Below are 19,744 nucleotides of genomic sequence, written 5' to 3'. Positions count from 1 at the left end.
TCTTGCTTAGTTTAACTACGTATAAATACGTTACCTGTCTTTAGATATATTACATTAATATCTGAAAACTACAACTCTGTTTAAATAACCGTGTGTCATTTATCTATTTTTGTTTTCATATCATTTCCTATGTACAAATAATATTTCTAAAGACATTCGGTTTTTTTCCCTTAAAAGATTAAAGTTTATCTTTGATTAAAATAACATGTTTGAACTTTAATGCATGTAAGTCAACTTCAATGTCATGTTCCCAACCAGTAACCTGTTGTAAATTATAGTAAATTGTAAATTTCTTTTTCATGGAAAGGAATTAATTTCCAATCCATTAATCATCATATTCATGTTTTGTACCTAGTGTCTGTAAATTTTGTAATAAAATATTGTTTAAACTGTTCAACCAATCATGCAAAACCACAGCCGTAATTAATTTTCAATTGCGTTAGTAACACAATTAAAAATTGTGGTCTTCAAAGACGATATTTGAGCATAATAATCAACATTTTCTGAAGGGTTCCAGCTTTTGGTATTTTTGTTTTCTTTAACACTCCTTATGATTTGCCACACTTTGTATCATAATTAAAAAAAAATGCATTTTACAAACCATGAGTGAGTTACTTTCATATAAAAGTGTTTTCATTATTTTTTTGACCATGGATCCACTTATAAAACATTCATTCATTGATTAATGTTCATAAAATCTTTGCACTAAAAACGAGCGAGCATAACACTTTAAAAAAAGAATATCTGTGAACTTTTTCTCAAGAAATCGGAAATAGAAAATTGACAGCTACGTCATCAACTATAATTTTGTGTGAGGGGTGTCCCACGGGTAGCAGCATAAATATCACTCTTTTCAAAAAAAGTGGGTAATTAAGAAAATAATTCAAATACTAATAAAACTCAGAAAAAAAGCATAAAAGAAAAAGAAAATTTGTTTATTTCAGTGTAAGTTCACTCATGATCATAGAAAAACTATATTTCACTCGTGGCTTTGCCACTCATGACAATTTGATTTTCTATGACACTCATGAAATAAACTACAATCTTGCACTGAAATAAACAAAAAAAATAATATCCACTATTTCTACACATATTAAATATTAGCTTTTTTTGAAGATTTCATTACTTTCAGGCCCGGCTAAAAAAGGTGGTTGGGAATTTCAAACTCTATTTTTTTTTAAATGAGACCGTAAAACATTTAGATTTTTTGGCAAAATGTTCCCAAAAGGTTAAAGTTAATTACTAATAAAGAACAGATCAAGAATATTTCTAGAACTTGCTGATTTTGCTTTAAAACGTCTATGTTCCAATTTTTACGCGGTCAAAACAGAATGTGAAGATTGTCATACCATATGGCTATTTCAGTATTATTTCAGTACAGATTGATTACGATATATTTGTTGAAGTGATCAATAATGTATCATTTCTGAAAGCAAATTTATAACTTGTTACTCTGATATCAAATTGTTACCAAAATGTTGAAAAATAAATGAAATAAAGGATTTTTCTTGTCTCTCGGGTGATATTTTTATAAAAAAATCTGAAATGAGGGGCTCTCGTGTGATAAAGTTCTGAAATGAGGGGTAGGGTAAGTCCAGTTTAGATTAAATTGTTATTTGACAGTAAAAGTCACAATTTTGTTTTAGAATCCAGGAAATGGTACACATTTAGAAATTATCAAGCTGATCATAGTTTTAAATGATGGCCATTAGGATGGTACTACCTTAAGATAGACACCTAGTAAGCTATGCATATTTGGTAAGTATAATAAGATAGGCACCTATAGTAAGATATGCAATTCTAGTAAGTCTATTTAGATAGGCACTTATAATTAGATAGGTACATCTAGTAAGTCTGTAAAGATTAGCACCTCTAGTATGATATGCATTTCTCCCACCTTAGATGAGAAAATCTTTTGCCATGCTGGAAATCCTTATCTTGCCCATGGGCAAAGATATAATAAGATCTCTTATGGAACTCCTTTTTTATTGACATCACACAATTACCTCCCTTGTTGCAGATCGTCATCTGTAGCATCATGGAAATCGTGTTTTGTGGCAATATTTAAAATCCAAATTAACTATTCACTTCAAATGGCACCAAAAAAAAGTTTTCACCCTGCATTCTAGAAATAATGCTGCTTTCTCCTATTTAAAGAATGTTTTGACACTTTACAGTATCTGAGTCACTGCACGCATATCCATGACAACCACGAATTATCAGATATCTATACGCAAATTATTTCAGTACGCAAAAGAGTTCCAGCAAAAAATATGTTTATACTTTTGTTTTGTTTAACTGAGGTGGGAGAAAAAGCTGCTCGTGTAAGATTATAAGTATCTTCCATGGCCCAGAGTGTAAGATAGGTTCATCCCAACCTGAGCGTAGGGTGTTTTGCAGAAACGAGGTTTACCGTGTTTTTGCAAACTACACTGCATGAGGGTCAGGATGAACCTATCTTACACAAGCGGCTATGGTAGATGCTTTTTCTCCCACCTCAGTTAAACAAAATTAAGTAAAAATGTATTTTTTTGCTGGAACTCTTTTGTGCTTAATAAAAATAATTGCGCATGGATATGCGATAATTCGTGGTTGTCATGGATACGCGCGCAGCTATTCAGATGATGTTATAAGACAAATTGGTCTTTAAATAGTTCTAAGGAGAGTGAAGCATTATTTCTTGAAAGGTGCGTGTTTACTGTTTTATGGTGACATTTGAAGCGAGAAATAATTAATTAGCGCTCTAAATATTACCACAAGAAAATGTTTCCATAATGCTACAGATGACAGTCTTTAACAAGGGAGGTAATTTCAATGTGGAGACCATTAAAAAGAAGTTCCATACAGGCATTTTATCTTCGCCTGTGGGCAAGATAAGAATTTCTAGCATAGCTAAATTATTGGATCTACTTATCTGAGGTGGGAGAAAGGTTCATCCAACAAAACTTAGCACAGGGTGTTTTGTGGAAAGGAGGTTTATCTACGCTCGGGTCGGAATGAACCTATCTTACACTCTCAGCCATGGAAGATACTAATTATTACACATGTAAATGTACATTTTAAGCCCAACTATTCGAAGAATAAGGAGAGCTATACTACTCACCCAAGCGTTGGCGAGTAAGATAACTCTATCTTTTATATTATATAATTTTTGCCCCTTTATTATGTGACTTAGAAATTCTGGTTAAGGTCTTGCATGTTAGCACAAATAGGATAATATCTCAGCAACTACTTGATGTATTGCATTGAGACTTTATACAATGGTATTCAACAACCCAATCTAATTGAATAACCAAGTTAGATAACGGTATTTTGCAAATAATGGCCCTTCACTATTAGATTTAAAAAATTTGGTTAAAATTTTGCATGTAACCACATTCATGTTCAAATCTCAACCAACATGTATTGCATTGAAATGTTATCTAACAGTGATTTATGCATGTTTCGCCAAAACTTTTCAATCTTTACACTAAAAAGCGGTGGAATAGTCGAGCGTGCTATCTCTGTGACAGCTCTTGATTTTAGCTCACCTGAGCACAAAGTGCTCAAGGTGAGCTATTGTGATTGCCCTGTGTCCGTAGTTGTCTGTCGTCAACAATTTGACTGTTAACACTCTAGAGGTCACAATTTGGGCACATTCTTAATGAAACTTGGTCAGAATGTCACCCTTAATGAAATCTTGGACAAGTTCGATAATGGGTCATCTGGGGTTAAAAACTAGGTCACCAGATCAAATTGAAGGGAAAGCTTGTTAACACTCTAGAGGTCACATTTATGACTGTATCTTCATGAAAGTTGGTCAAAATGTTTATGTTAATAATCTCTAAGTCAAGTTTAAATCTGGGTCATGTGTGGTCAAAAACTGTGTCATTAGGTCAAATCAAAGGAAAAGCTTGTTAGCACTTTAGAGGTCACATTTATGACTGTATGTTCATGAAACTTAGTCAAAATGTTTATATTGATTAGCACTAGGCCAAGTTCGAATCTGGGTCATGTGCGGTCAAAAGCTAGGTCACCAGGTCAAATAATAGGAGAAGCATGTTAACACTCTAGAGGCCACATTTATGACCATATTTTCATGGAACTTGTTCAGAATGTTATTCTTGATGATCTTTAGGTAGAGTTTGAAACCGGGTAATCAAAGGTTAAAAACCAGGCCACTTGGTCAAATCATAGAAGATTTTTGTAAACACTGTAGTCATCTGGGGTCAAGAACTAGATCACAGCCCAACTATGGAAATATCTTGTTAACACTCTCGAGGTAACATTTTCATTCCAAATATCCTGGAAATTTGTCAGAAAGGTTGCTTCAATGATTTCTAGCTCAAGTTCAAATATAGGTTATCTGGGGTCAAAAACTAGGTCACAGAGCCCAAATATGGAAATACCTTGTTAACACTCTCGAGGTAACATTTTCAGCCAAACATCCTGGAAATTTGTCAGAAAGGTTGTTTTGATGATTTCTAGCTCAAGTTCGAATATGGGTCGTCTAGGGTTAAAAACTAGGTCACCGAGCCCAAATATGGAAATACCTTGCTTACATTCTAGAGGTAACATTTTCTGCCCAAATATCCTGGAAATTTGTCAGAAAAGTTGTTTTGATGATTTCTAGCTTAAGTTGGAATATGGGTCATCTGGGGTCAAAAACTAGGTCACTGAGCCCAAATATGGAAATACCTTGTTAACACTCTAGAGGTAAAATTTTCAGCCCAAATATCTTGGAAATTTGCCAGAAAGGTTGTTTCAATGATTTCTAGCTCAAGTTCGAATATGGGTCATTTGGGGTCAAAAACTTGGTCACAGAGCCCAAATATGGAAAAACCTTGTTAACACTCTCGAGGTAACATTTTCATCCCAAATATCCTGGAAATTTGTCAGAAAGGTTGTTTTGATGATTTCTAGCTCAAGTTCGAATATGGGTCATCTGGGGTCAAAAACTAGGTTACAGAGTCCAAATATGACAAAACCTTGTTAACACTCTCGAAACAACATTTTCAGCCCAAATATCTTGGAAATTTGTCAGAAAGGTTGTTTTGATGATTTCTAGCTCAAGTTCGAATATGGGTCATCTGGGGTCAAAAACTTGGTCACCGAGCCCAAATATGGAAATACCATGTTAACACTCTCGAGGTAACAATTTCATACATCAGAGAAGCCAAATCCCTGTTATTGCCCTTTTATTATCAACAAGTCTATAGCACAAAGTTGTACTGAGGTGAGCGATACAGGGCCATCTTGGCCCTCTTGTTTTAATTCCAGCAGGTATAAATGTTTTGATTCCATACCTCATGATTATATTTAGATGCATACATGCCATATCCCCCGGCGGGGGGAAAAATCCCCCGGAATTTCGATCCATCCCCCGGTCTCCCGGCGGGAGATAAAAATCCCCTGGAATTTTTTTTTTTTTTTTTTTTTAGAAATTTTACATCAGGCAATAATGACAAAGTGAAACCACAGTATGTGAGTGGAACTGAATGTAAAGAAACAACTCCACCAGGGTGAAATGCCAAAAGGAAACTTTTACAACAAGTGATCAATTAATTTGTAGTAATTATCAAAGGCAAAGAAATATTACTATTTTGGAAGGAAGAAATTAATAATATCTATTCTATTCTCTTATTGTCTGAAAATCATCAAATCTGATAAAATTAAGCACAATTTTTTTAAAAGACTCTGGAGGAAGGTAAATTTAATTTAATTGTCTTGAAAACATATTTTTCCAATGACATATTTTGTTCTGCAAGTGCATTACAGTATAACATGACAGTGTATCATAAGAATATGATCAAAACATAATGACATAAAATAATTCTGCATAATGAAAAAGTTAAAAGGTTTTCAAAGCAAACTATAGGTGAATACATTTTTTTGTACTTGCGTCTAAAAATACTTTAAAATTTCGCCAACTTAGACTTGCTAAAATAATCCCCCTGAATACAACCAAAATCCCCCTGAATTTTCAGCCTTTTGAACAAATCCCCCTGAATGGTCTCCAGAAAATATGGCATGTATGTAGATGTGAATGAGATGTGAAACCCAAATTTTTAGTTCTGTTTGGCACCATATAACCTGAATTGGTATATGGTAAAGCCCATATTATGCCCTGAAAACACTTATTTCACACTTGAATTGGATCAGGTGAGCGATACAGGGCCTTCAAGGCCATCTTGTTTGTATAAATTACATGATTTATTCAGAACACAAACATCCTTTAGTGTTTCCAAGTTAATATAACAGAACATGAGACCACAGGCTCTATTTTTTTGTTTTACATTTAGTATTGTATACATGTGTTAAATAAACACAAAGAAAGATATCAATTTCTTGTTTAATAATCAGTCAGTAACACGTATAACAAGCAGTTGAATATTCTATGTGTTTTACAAGAACACTTTCTTTCAGAAAACTATATTATTACATGGAAAGAAGTAAATGGTAACATGTTTTAAAAATCACTTTTAAACCACAAATATGAGAAGTAGAGAACCAATCCAAATTTGTAATAAAGGACTGTAGTGACTTACTGACTTAATAAGAATATGACTAGATAACTTAATATAGTTACACGTTAACATTTCAACATTAACTAGCATTAACCAGAAACAAAACATATTATCATGACACATTTTTACTGGTAAGATTATGCAAAATAAATGGAATATTTGCATCTGCATATAATCAGAAATTCTCAGTCTGATCTACCAATACTGATACATGTTCCTGTTAAGAAATACCATAAATGAAACATTTAATGGATTAAGTCGTCAAAGCTTTTTTTGAGACAAGCGCCCCAAAGAGACTGAAAATATGTTCAGATGGTATTGAAGAGGCTGGCACTGACAAGTACTTCCTTGCCAAAACACTTAAGTCTCGTATAGAATCTTTCATTTTATGCCCACCATTCAGAATTGTCATTTTCATTTCTGATTAGTCACAAGACTGTGGAGTGATATCTTGCCACCTCTTGCTGCACCATTTCAATATCAGAAATGTTGCTTTATCCTCGCAGATTACATCTCACAGCCAGTCCTTGATTTACTTTTCTTTCAAGAGAAAATAAGTTGGTAGTGGTTGCATCCCTTGTTTCTATAATTGATTGTTCAAATTTCACTATCGATTATCGCCGACGTAGGCCTTTCCCATCACTTGTCAATTATAATCGATCATCGGCACAACACCAGTATGGCGTTAATGATGTTAATTTATGATTGCAACATCATTAATATTATAACATATATACTTTCGAGTATATTTTTATGCCCCCCTTCGAAGAAGAGGGGTATATTGTTTTGCACAGGCATGTCGATATGTCGGTCGGTCGGTCGGTGGGTCGGTCGGTCGGTTCGTCGGTCGGTCCGTCGGTAGACCAAAGCTTGTCCGAGTGATAACTCAACAATGTCTAGACCTATGGTAATCAAACTTGATATGGAAGTTGGGCCTGACCAGTAGATGACCCCTATTGTTTTTGGGGGTCATCCGGTCAAAGGTCAAGGTCACAGTGACCTTGAATGGTAAAAGGTTGTCCGAGTGATAACTCGAAAATGTCTGCACCCATGGCCCTCAAACTTGACTTGGAGGTTGGGCCTGACTAGTAGCTGATCCCTATTGTTTTTGGGGCTCATCAGGTCAAGGGTCAAGGTCACAGTGACCTTGAATGGTTAAAGGTTGTCCGAGTGATAACTCAACAATGCCTGCACCCATGGCACTCATAATTGAACTGGAGGTTGGGCCTGACCAGTAGATGACCCCTATTGTATTTGGGGGTCATCGGGCCAAAGGTCAAGGTCACAGTGACCTTGAATGGTAAAAGCTTGTCCATGTGATAACTCGACAATGCCTGCACCCATTGCCCTCAAACTTGACTTGGAGGTTGAACTTGACCAGTAGCTGACCCCTATTGTTTTTGGGCCCATCGGGTCAAAGGTCAAGGTCACAGTGACCTTGAATGGTAAAAGGTTGTCCGAGGGATAACACGACAATACCTGCACCCATGGCCCTCATAATTGAATTGGAGGTTGGGCCTGACCAGTAGATGACTCCTATTGTATTTGGGGGTCATCGGGCCAAAGGTCAAGGTCATAGTGACCTTGAATGGTATAAAGTTGTCCATGTGATTACTCGTCAATGCCTGCACCCATGGCCCTCAAACTTGACTTGGAGGTTGGGCCTGACCAGTAGCTGACCTCTATTGTTTTTTGAGCACATCGGGTCAAAAGTCAAGGTCACAGTAACCTTGAATGGTAAAAGGTTGTCTGAGTGATAACTCAACAATGCCTGCTCCCATGGCCCTCATGATTGAATTGGAGGTTGGGCCTGACCAGTAGATGACCCCTATTGTTTTTGGGGGTCATCAGACCAAAGGTCAAGGTCACAGTTACCTTGAATGGTAAAAAGTTGTCCATGTGATAACTTGACAATGCCTGCACCCATGGCCCTTAAACTTGACTTGGAGGTTGGGCCTGACTAGTAGCTGATCCCTTTTGTTTTTTTGGGGTCAAAGGTCAAGATCACATGTACTTTGAATGGTAAAAGGTTGTCCGAGTGATAATCCTCAATGCCTGCACCCATGGCCCTCAAACTTGACTTGGAGGTTGGGCCTGACCAGTAAAAGACCCCTATTGATTTTAGGGGTCATTGGGCCAAAGTACAAGGTAACAGTGACCTTGAATGGAAAAAGGTTGTCTGTGTGAACTCAACAATGCCTGCACCTATGGCCCTCAAACTTGACTTGGAGGTTGGGCCTGACCAGTAGATGACCCCTTTTGTTTTGGGGGTTTTCAGGCCAAAGGTTAAGGTCAAGTGACCTTGAATGGTAAAAGGTTGTCCGAGTGATAACTCGACAATGCCTGCACCTATGGCCCACAAACTTGACTTGGAGGTTGGGACTGACCAGTAGATGAAACCTATTGTTTTTGGGGGTCATCGGGCCAAAGGTCAAGGTCACAGTGACCTTGAATGGTGAAAAGTTGTCCAAGTAATAACTACAATGCCGCCATCAAACTTGACTTGGAGGTTGGGCCTGACCAGTAGATGGCCCCTATTGATTTTAGGGGTCATTGGGCCAAAGGTCAAGGTCACAGTGACTTTGAACGATAAAAGGTTGTCCGAGTGATAACTTGACAATGCCTGCACCCTTGGCCATCAAACTTGACTTGGAGGTTGGGCCTGACAAGTAGATGACTCCTTATGATTTTAGGCATTATCGGGTCAAAGGTCAAGGTTAGAGTGACCTTGAACGAAAAAAGCTTGTCTGTGTGATAACAATGCCTGCACCCATGGCCCTCAAACTTGACATTTAGATTCCTGGTGACCAGCTGATGACTCCTATGGATTTTGAGGTCATAGGGTCAAAGGTCATGGTCATAACACACTCTATCCTCAAACTTTGAATGGTGATAATCTTAAAACTGCCTCAACGGCATCCAATGTCAGTGACAAATCAGCTGTCATTTTGGTCCATGCATATTTCATTAAATTGTCCGTATAATCCTGACAACATGGAGCTCGGGGGGGGGGGGGGGGGGGGGGCGGCATAATGTTTGACAAACATCTCTTGTTTATAATAGTACTGAAAATCTTTGTTTTCAGGAAAAATCAGGATTTTTAGTGCTACCTTCTGGCCTAGATTGTCTTCTTTGGAATATTAAAAAGTCAAAAGTCATTACATTCTACTAAAAATACTGTTACCTTAATACAAATTTAAATATTAACAATTTTCTTGTCTTTTCAGTGGTTGAGAAAGTCCAGTTAAAAAAACGCCCCAAGTTGTTCCTGCTGTATGAAGATGAGAATCGCTTTCACCGGAATGTTGTCACAAGTTTCGCCACATACCTTCAACAGCATTGCTACTGTACAGTCATGTGTGCAGAATGGGAGCTAGATGATCATTGGGTGCACCAGGATCTTCAAGATGCGGACTTTGCAATTATCGTGAACTCAGAGGGTGCATTTAAGGCATATAATGATAAATATGGCATTGACGATGGGTATAGCGGTACTCCGCCAGGATCTCGAAAAATGTCAAGTATCAACAGCTTGAAGAACAAATTCAAGCATGACGAACGATATGATAACATTGTCATGGTATATTTCAAGTATACTGATGAGAAATTCATTATTCCCGATATTTGTCCAGGTTATACATACAAATTGATGAAAAATTTCACTGATTTTCTCCTTCACATTCATCAACTTCATCGCACAGATAATCTGGCTCAGTATGATCTTCCCTTAGACGGGAATCATCGGCTAAAACCCATAGGTCAGCAATTGAACGCTGCTATTGCTGAGGCCTTGGCTTACGAACAAAACAAGCCAACGAAACCAAAACCAATATATGATCGCATTGATAGCAGTGGTAGCAGATTTGATTCTGGTCTTCCGCAGGATTTTGGCTCTCCTGGTCAGACCCCTGTTTCTGATAAGCCAGATGCTTGGTCACATGCTGGATTCCAAGATAGGCTTATTGCTATGCTTAATCCTGACGATGCGATAACAATTACCCCATCCGATGTTGGCCTCTGCATTGAAAATGGTCATGTTTATGAAAAAGTTGAAAATGGATCTGATCAATCTGCTCAAGTGTATGCAAAGTTAAAAGCAGGCACACAAAAATCTAGACCAAGCCTGAATATTCCCCCTCCACAAAATCCTGATCAGGATCATCCAGGCACTCAGTCAGCTTCTTCTGACCCTATTGACCATGATTTTGAATTCATCCTTCCAGATGATATTGATGGCTTTGATGTGGTTAGTAAGACCATCTCTGAACAAATGCAGCATATAGTGGACAGATATGATACTGATCAGAATGATCAGAATGACCCCTCAGGGGCCAGAGGAAGGAATCAAGACCTTCTGCTTTTGCAGGCTCACTGTAAGAATGGGGAAGTTATCAGCTTAGGGGGAGAAAGTGTTTAAATATCTTGACTGTCATTCTGAAAAATAAGCATATTTGTTTGGAGACTGGGAATTATTTCATAGCCTTGTAATGATTAATTAGCAAATTAAGTAAGATATGGTCATAATCCAAGGTCTCAGCAATGTTATTGAAATAAAGTAGATGATTTATGGAAAGAATATACAGTAGAAACTCACTAAACCGGACATGGTCCAGACTGGGCAAAATTTCCGGTTTAGTGAGGATTCCGGTTTAGTGAGGATTTGATGTACGGAGTAAGTTTACTCAAAATATTAACTGACTTAACCTTTAAAGGGAAGTTGAAAACTGGAATAAAATAAAAACACATGAAGATAACATTTATTTTACATCAACAACGACGTTCAGATGGATGTTGAGACATGATTAAAGGACATGCAAAAGTGATAAACATAATTAAACATTTCTGCGTTTTATAATCAGCTTTTTTTTTTAAGTCTTAAAATAAAACAACTCGCGAAAACGACCACTTCATCACCAATCAAAGTTCTTGATTTGAGTAACAAACAAACAGATTATCGGATTATCTGTAATTTAATGCTTGTTAAGAATGTTTGATAGTTTAATTAACGCATCGCTCTAATTTGATTCAATCGTAGAAGTCTTTAGATAAAACAACCCTCCAAAATGATCACTTAATAACCGTTTCTAGTTCTCTATTTTCTGCAACAAACAAATTAATGTTTCAATCAATTTTCTTTTCACAGGTTTGATTATCGTGCAATCCACAGCGCAATCATCATTATCGATAACACAACATCACAGGTGCAATATTTAACGACGCACCGGCTGTCAAAACAAAATGACACGCGAATTCCTAATACAAAAAATCATTTTGACATTGTTGGAACAAATATATGTCCGGTTTTGGAAGGTAAAATTACGTTGACAACTAACAAATTTTCTCGATTTTTTGTCCGGAATTCCGGTTTTGTAGGGATTTTTTTACATTGAAAATAGAAGGGGGAAACCAGGACTCTGCAAAAAGTCCGGTATCCCGAGGATTCCGGTTTTGTGGAGTTCTGGTTTAGTGAGTTTCTACTGTATATGGACATTTTTTGCATTCTCATTGAGAGAACAAAACATTTTTTCCGAGTAACAGAATACTTTTTCTGCCTTATTTGATAAACATTGTAATTATTACTAAGTAAGCAGTTTAATCAAGCCAAGAGTGTTGATAGAATTTCAGGAAGAACTTTGAACAACCGCCATTCAGGAGCCATATATGTTATATTATTATTATTACCACTTATTACAAGTACCTCTAGCCTTTGTAAAATATCTTCTTACTTTTTATATAATACTCTTCCTGTACTTAATTGCAAAGAAAACTATTGGCTATGTTTGTGCCATGAGTATTGTAAATATTGCTGATGATGCATAATATCATGTCATGATACTAGATTATAGTTGTATTTTTTCTATTTCATTATAAAGGTGCTGTTTTGTTACCCAACATGTATGAATTATCCATAAATACAATAATTGCACTGACAACCTCTTCAGGAGTTTTCACTTTCAATTAATATGATAAGCGTGTTCTTTGTAGTCAAACTATTTAAAGTTGTATTGTAATGATTTAGAAGATTAAGGTTGTGGTTAAATATTACTTGACACATTCTTACATTGATTTTTTTAGTAGGTAAAGCACAAAAAGCTGATAAAATAACAGTCTAGTAAATTTCAATTCTGATTAATTGATAGAAATTTTTAATGGATTTTTAAGTGGTGAATTCACAAACTGCGACTTTCTTTTTCAGATGTTATTCTGTTTCATTACAGGGACTGAAAGTAGTTTGAATACTATATTTAGAAAAATATTAAGGTTATAAGTTTAGGGTATGTATGCATGAACAAGACATTAGCTATGTTTTGTTTAATAGTAATATGTACTGCTAATCATGTACATTTCAATTTTGAGAGTATATATACTTAAACAGGAATTATATCCATAGTTTAGATTGCCATAACACACCACTCTCAGTGAGAGTATAGCTGAGGTAAGATAGATCCGTATCAGTATCACAGTATGACAGTCCCTCTTTCACAACAAAGTTACAGACTATGAAAAACCCTTACAAATTCTTTACGGTTTCATAGCATATATGTGGAGAATTTATTAAAAATGTAAAATACTGTCAGAATATCAACATTGTTCAAACTATTTCCGGTCTTTTTTGCATGTAGTTATGTATATCTTTGTTATGTTTATTATGTATATGTTTATCATATGTTTTATTTACTTCACAGTATAATCAGAATTGTTCAGTATATTTGAATTATGAAAACATTTGTATTAATCATGTATTCAAAGGAAAACTTGCTTGAAATCCATCTTTGTTGTGATATGTGTTACAATACATCTCTTAGCATTTGTGTGGAATAACATTTTTTTGTTGTTATTTTATAGTTTCAAAACCATGTAATATTGAAATATTAGTTCACCCTGCTTTGTTCATGTTTGTTTACATTGTAAAATTTTACTAAAATTCATTTAGCATTATACTTTGCATCGTTCTTACAGATTGTATTTTTATTATTTTACTGGTAATCATAAAAGTTGTTGCATTTTAATTATAATTTTAATTTTCTTCATTACTGTCTATCATTGTTGTTAAATGTAGTATTTTAGTATAGAAATCTCATTGTTTAAACTCTCCGTTATCACATTCATTTCATAGTGTCTTCATTTCTCTCTAGGTTTACAGAATGTGTATCAAATTATCAAATTATGATCTCTTTTTCGAGTTATGTTAACTTTACATTTTTCACCCTTTTCTGCAAGTTACTTTCAATTGTGCCATACAGTGTCCTAACAGAATTGTCCTATTTTTTAGCAAAGGTTAGGTATTCTACTAACATATATATAAACATATATTAGTCCCAGTACCACGGTAGCCAATGTGATGGTATGTATTATCACCGCGTTCATCTGCTGCTAACGGGTACGACTTCCGAAAACATGCACACAGCATATCGCCGCAATGCTGCTTACTGAGATATGTAGGTGTTTTTACAGGTACCGTTGGTATAAATAAAAGATTGCACATGTAAATTGAACCATGCTCGCAGAATGGATTTCACCCGATTGCGAGGTAAACAATCTTATCCCTCAACCTTGATAATTATATCGCTGGAATATTGAGTGTTTGTTAAAGAATTTATAAAAAGTTAATTGATACCAAAGTATATCTGTGAAAGGGCTTTCAGGCTTTTAGCAAGAGTTTGTACTAGAAGCTCCGTCCGTTTTTCACGCGTCTTTGTTAGAAGAACAGAGATTATTGTACGTTTTTGTGTCACAATTACTAAAACAAAACTGAATTTAGTTTTCATTTTTAAAGTTATCATTGTGCAAAGGGTTTGATTAAATGTTATTTGTTAAATTCATTTACTTCTTTAAAAATATTACAATAATAGTGAAAGTGTCACATATAGACAAACTGGAAATAATAAGATTACAAAGCATAGTAAAACGATAGTGAAAAATGTGCACACTCGTATTCCATCATTCTAAATTTAGATTCTTGTGAAAACTTTCCCTGTTGCAAAGCATCATAATTTTCAGGGATCAAATTACATTTTGAGTAAGAACCAAGTGATTTTTAGCTCGACTATTCGAAGAATAAGGAGAGCTATACTACTCACCCTGGCGTCGGCGTTGGCGTTGGTGTCACACCTTTGTTAAGGTTTTGCATGTAAGCACCTTTAAGTCATTATCTCAGTAAATACATCAGTTATTGCATTGGAAATTTGGATATGTATTCCCAACTGTCTTAAATACTAAATTAATGAAGTTAGATACCAATTATTTGAATATAATGCAAAAAATAGGCCTTTATTATTCGACTTGGAAATTCTGGTTAAGGTTTTGCGTGTAAGCACACATAGGTTAATATCTCAGCAACTACTTGAGGCATTGCATTGATACTTGATAGAATGGTACTCAACCATCCAACCTACTAAATTAACCAAGTTAGATAACTCTAGTTTACATTTAATGCAAATAATTGCCCTTTATTATTTGACTTAGAAATTCTGGTTAAGATTATGCGTGTAAGCACTCATAGGTTAATATCTCAGCAACTACTTGAGGTATTGCATTGAGACTTTATACAATGGTAGTCAACCATCCAATCTACTAAATTAACCAAGTAAGCTAACTCTAGTTTGCATTTAATGCAAAATAATTGCCCTTTATTATTTATTGACTTAGAAATTCTGGTTAAGGTTTTGCATGTAACCACATTTAAGTCAATATCTCAGCAAATATATTATGTATTGCATTGAAACATTAGATATGTATTCCCAGATAACACTTTTTTGAATATAATGCAAATTATGGGCCTTTATTATTTGACTTAGACATTCTGGTTAAGGTTTTGCATGTAAACACACATAGGTTAATATCTCAGCATTTACTTGATGGATTGCATTGAGACTTTATACAATCTACTTAAATAACCAAGTAAGATAACTCCAGTTTGCATTAAATTAAAATAATGGCCCCTTTTTTATTCGACATAGAAATTCTGGTTAAGGTTTTGCATGTACCCACTTTTAAGTCAATACCTCAGCAAAGACATCATGTATTGCATTAAAAATTTACACACAGGCTCCCATCTATTTAACCTTCTTATTTAATCAAGTAAGATAACTCTATCTTTTATAATATATAATTTTTGCCCCTTTATTATGCGACTTAGAAATTCTGGTTAAGGTCTTGCATGTTAGCACACATAAGATAATATCTCAGCAACTATTTTGATGTATTGCATTGAGACTTTATACAATAGTATTCAATCACCCAACTTAATTGAATAACCAAGTTAGATAACTGTATTTTGCAAATAATGGGCCTTTATTATTAGAACTAGAAATTCTGGTTAAAATTTTGCATGTAACCACATTTATGTTAATATCTCAGCACACCATGTATTGCATTGAATTCTAATTTAACAGTGAACCATGCATGTTTTGCCTAAACGTTTCAATCCTTACATTGAAAAGCGGCGGAATAGTCGAGCGCGCTGTCTCTGTGACAGCTCTTGTTAGATTACCGGATGAGTTTGTATGAGTTTAATTTAACTGAATAGAATAACATTGATGGGAACAAAGAAATAGCCTTCAGAAAATTGACATCCACCTTAATTACCATTAATTAACATATTGCAACAACGTATGTAGCTTCGACTCGATGCGGCAGAACGCGGGGAAATTTATAGAAATAAACAGGGTGGGCGTTATGCTTCTATCGCGGGGTATAGTGAAAATTGGATTAAAAGATAACATCCGCAGTAAGGAAAAATCGCGGCGATGTGCAATACCTGCAAGAAGCATGTAGTTGGTTGTGTAGGATAAAATAATGAGAGAAAAAAAATAAAGTGTGTATATAACTATGATAAAGTCTCAGATAATGTGTGATAAAACCTGGAGGTTCACACTGTGCTTTATTGAACAAAAATGGATGAGAAATACTAAGCTCATCCCTCACTCGACCACTGACTCATTATAAGCTATTGAGGTAGGTAAATGGGAGGAGCACAGCGCTTTGCAAACAGTACCTGAGCAGTTGCCAGACTCTTTTTGAGGTTTTAGACTGGAGACATACTGAGAAATAACACTTCAAATGATATTTCGCATGAAGAAAATTAAGCTCCTGTTTCTAAAGTTGAAGTGATGCAAGCGTTTTCAAATGAACAATTAAAATATTGTTTAGTGAAAAACGCTGATTTTATGTGTCTAATTACCTCCATTTTTTCAGTTGAATATAATTTAGCTTTCAATTGAAATATTTTATGAAAATAATGATGTAAGTATAATTATTTTGTTTACAAAAATATTTAAACCAATAACTTCTTATTTAAAAAAACCCAGAAAAATCATTAGTATATAAAGTAACATAGAATATTGGCATTAAGAAAATCACATGATATGTAAATTTTGTAATGACCTTGTGTGTGCTAAGTTTAGGTTATAGGTTTTGTTTTGTTGCATTTTGTTATTTCCATTAATGCAGTATTTTATCATCATGGGGGTTAAAAAGTGTCAAAATGGTTATAAGAAGTAATTTAGATATACATACAAAAAAATAAGTTTACATCACCAACTTATAATGGGATGTTGATTTTGTTAGAAATTCTTCTGTAATGCTATATATTTGCTTTACGGTATTTTAAATTCAACAATGACCAGCCTTCTTTATTTCAATTTTTATTTTTATCAGGAAAAATGCTTAGTCCAAAACAACAAAATTTGTTGGGTGTGTGTGTTGTTGTTTTTCAAGTAATTTCTTTTAAAGGAAGCACTTCTAATAATTACCTTATTTTGGCAGAAAAAAAAATCATTTTAATTGATATAACGTTATTTTGCTTAGCAACCTATGATATCAGCTCATTAACAATAAATAAATAAAAATGCATGCGGCAGAATATCCAAAATAGAATTTGTGATGTGAGGTTAACATAAAGATGAAATAAGGCTCAGGACATCCTCTCTTATTTTAAATAATTCATCATGCACTCACTGATCGATATGTTTTATTTGTTGAGGCATGATTAGAAATGTGTGTTTGATCCTATAGCCTTAAAAGTATGACACTGCTGATATTGGACTATGTTCTATGCAATATTAGCATTATAATGAGTTTGATATAATAATACATTTTGATTCATTTGTTTTTCGAAGAAAAATGTCAAGATATTGTCCAAGGTTTGTTGTCATCTGAGTTGGTGTCTTGAAAGCCATAGCTGAAAACCTGTTCCAGATATTTATGTGAAACTTGGTACATATGTTACTTCTCACAATGTGCAAAACTATGTTCAGCAAGACCAAACACTTGTAATAGTAGATGAGTTACGCCAATTGATTATCTCAACAAACAACTGAGGAGAGTTTTCAGAAAAAAAATGAAGGTTAAAACAGCAAAATATCATGAAGGCTTTATAACTACTGTTTTCCCTTTTATAGTGTTTTGCAAGTGCTTGATCCTTAAATAGTACTGCATACTCATTATCTTTATTAATAATTTTTGCTTAAATATTTTTAGACCACACTATTAATTGTGGTCCTAAGTTGCTACAGGAAATAATTTTACTTGGAAATGTTGGTCGACGACTCGCAATAACTAGTACAATTAACTGTCACACACGAGATTTATCTGGATATCAACTAAGAGTTATTCCCCTGTAATAAATGAAAAAAAGAAGCAAATTTCACTATCCTTAGCTATTGCTATGTAAAATTAAGAGTAGAAATTGATAAAACTTAGATGAAATGTCTGTAATTAAAGTGTGATGGTGCATGTGAGAAATTTGTATGAATCGAGTCAATAACACATAAGAAATTGCCTATTAATTAAAGAAAGAGCTCTTATTTGAGCATTAGGAATCATTAACATTATAACTAATTGACAGTTCCTTCCCTACCATAAAAGTCTCAGGTGACAGTGTTTTTCCCTACCATGTTACTCACATTATACTTTAATTTTTATTTATTTTTTTTGCAATTTCGATATCAAAGAGTAAAATAATTATAAAATTAGTGCTTTCAGATGCATTACCGTGAAAAATAAATTGGTCCAAAAACATGAGCTAAACCCTTTAAAGGGTCAGATATTCAACATTTAAGATACAATTATTGTATCTGCAGAAAAACAGTCATTTGAACATAATATCAGAAATAAATTGTTCATCCATGTGTGAAAACGTTGCAGAACATGCTTCATTTTGCTGAAAAAGCACTAATATCCGAGTTTAATATTAAATGGTTTTTATTTAATTTTATAAATTTCCTGTTCAATTGAGTCAGTATGCATTTCTTAGTTTTTGGTGTTTTAATTGATATTGTGACTCGATTTCAACAAAATTAATTTGAATAACAAATGTTGCCAACATGGTGTTAAAGAGTCTCTCTCACTACATCTCCAAAGTAAGTGATGTAAACATGTTCTGGTTAATTTTTTAATAAAGTTTTATTTTTGTAAAGAAATTTATCAAAATACAATTGTATTACCTTTGCATATGCTATACTGCTTATGTTTTTATACAGACCTATTTATATATTCTATTTTAGTTGTTGATTTATTAAGAAATTATATTGTTCTTTTACGAGATCTTTTACTCTAGTACATTGTGCAATTGCTGGCGTATGCACATTTTCACCTCCTTTCTCTTCACTTTTATACCATATTGAAAGAAAATTATTGGGGCCAATTGTGGTCAAAATTCTACTGTTTTCTCTTTATACAAATCAAATGCTTTGATTTAGAATAAAGTGTATATTTCTCTGGAGTATATATTTCTTTAAATAAGCCCTTACCAGTTTGAACTGATGTCTTGTATGATGCCGAAACATAAGTTACTTTTTATGCCCCCGAAGGTGGGCATATTAAAATCGCACCGTCCGTCCGGCTCTGTTTTTTCCCTTGTATGGACAGATTTTAAAATAACTTGCCACATGTGTTCCACATACCAAGACGACGTGTGGCGTGCAAGACTCGTGTCCCTACCTCAAAGGTCAAGGTCCCACTTAGTGTTTATTCACAATAGAGTGCTGTATATAAGGACATAGAGTATAGGTTGTCGTGTCCGGGCTGTAACTTTCTCTTGTATGGACAGATTTTAAAATAACTTGCCACATGTGTACCACATACCAAGACGACGTGTCGCGTGCAAGACCCGTGTCCCTACCTCAAAGGTCAAGGTCACACTTAGTGTTTATTCACAATGGAGTGCTGCATATAAGGACATAGAGTATAGGTTGTCGTGTCCGGGCTGTAACTTTCCCTTGTATGGACAGATTTTA

The 19,744-nt window shown here is 34.6% G+C and overlaps 1 protein-coding gene across 1 annotated transcript in view; it reads left to right on the top strand.

The window, feature by feature from the left end:
* The window catches only part of LOC128232621 (uncharacterized), a 60,216-nt gene extending 40,986 nt beyond the window's left edge, over window positions 1-19,230 (top strand). Inside the window, exon 11 of the mRNA XM_052946284.1 lies at window positions 9,734-19,230. Within this exon, the coding sequence (XP_052802244.1) occupies window positions 9,734-10,923 (1,190 nt within the window). The 3' untranslated portion in view covers window positions 10,924-19,230. The remainder of the gene's footprint in view (window positions 1-9,733) is intronic.
* The last annotated feature ends 514 nt before the right edge of the window (window positions 19,231-19,744 follow it).

The sequence above is a fragment of the Mya arenaria genome, chromosome 4 (assembly GCF_026914265.1).
Source record: "Mya arenaria isolate MELC-2E11 chromosome 4, ASM2691426v1".
Lineage (NCBI taxonomy): Eukaryota > Metazoa > Mollusca > Bivalvia > Myida > Myidae > Mya > Mya arenaria.
Note: the sequence above shows the minus strand (reverse complement) of the source record. Positions and strands in the feature narration are given on the sequence as shown.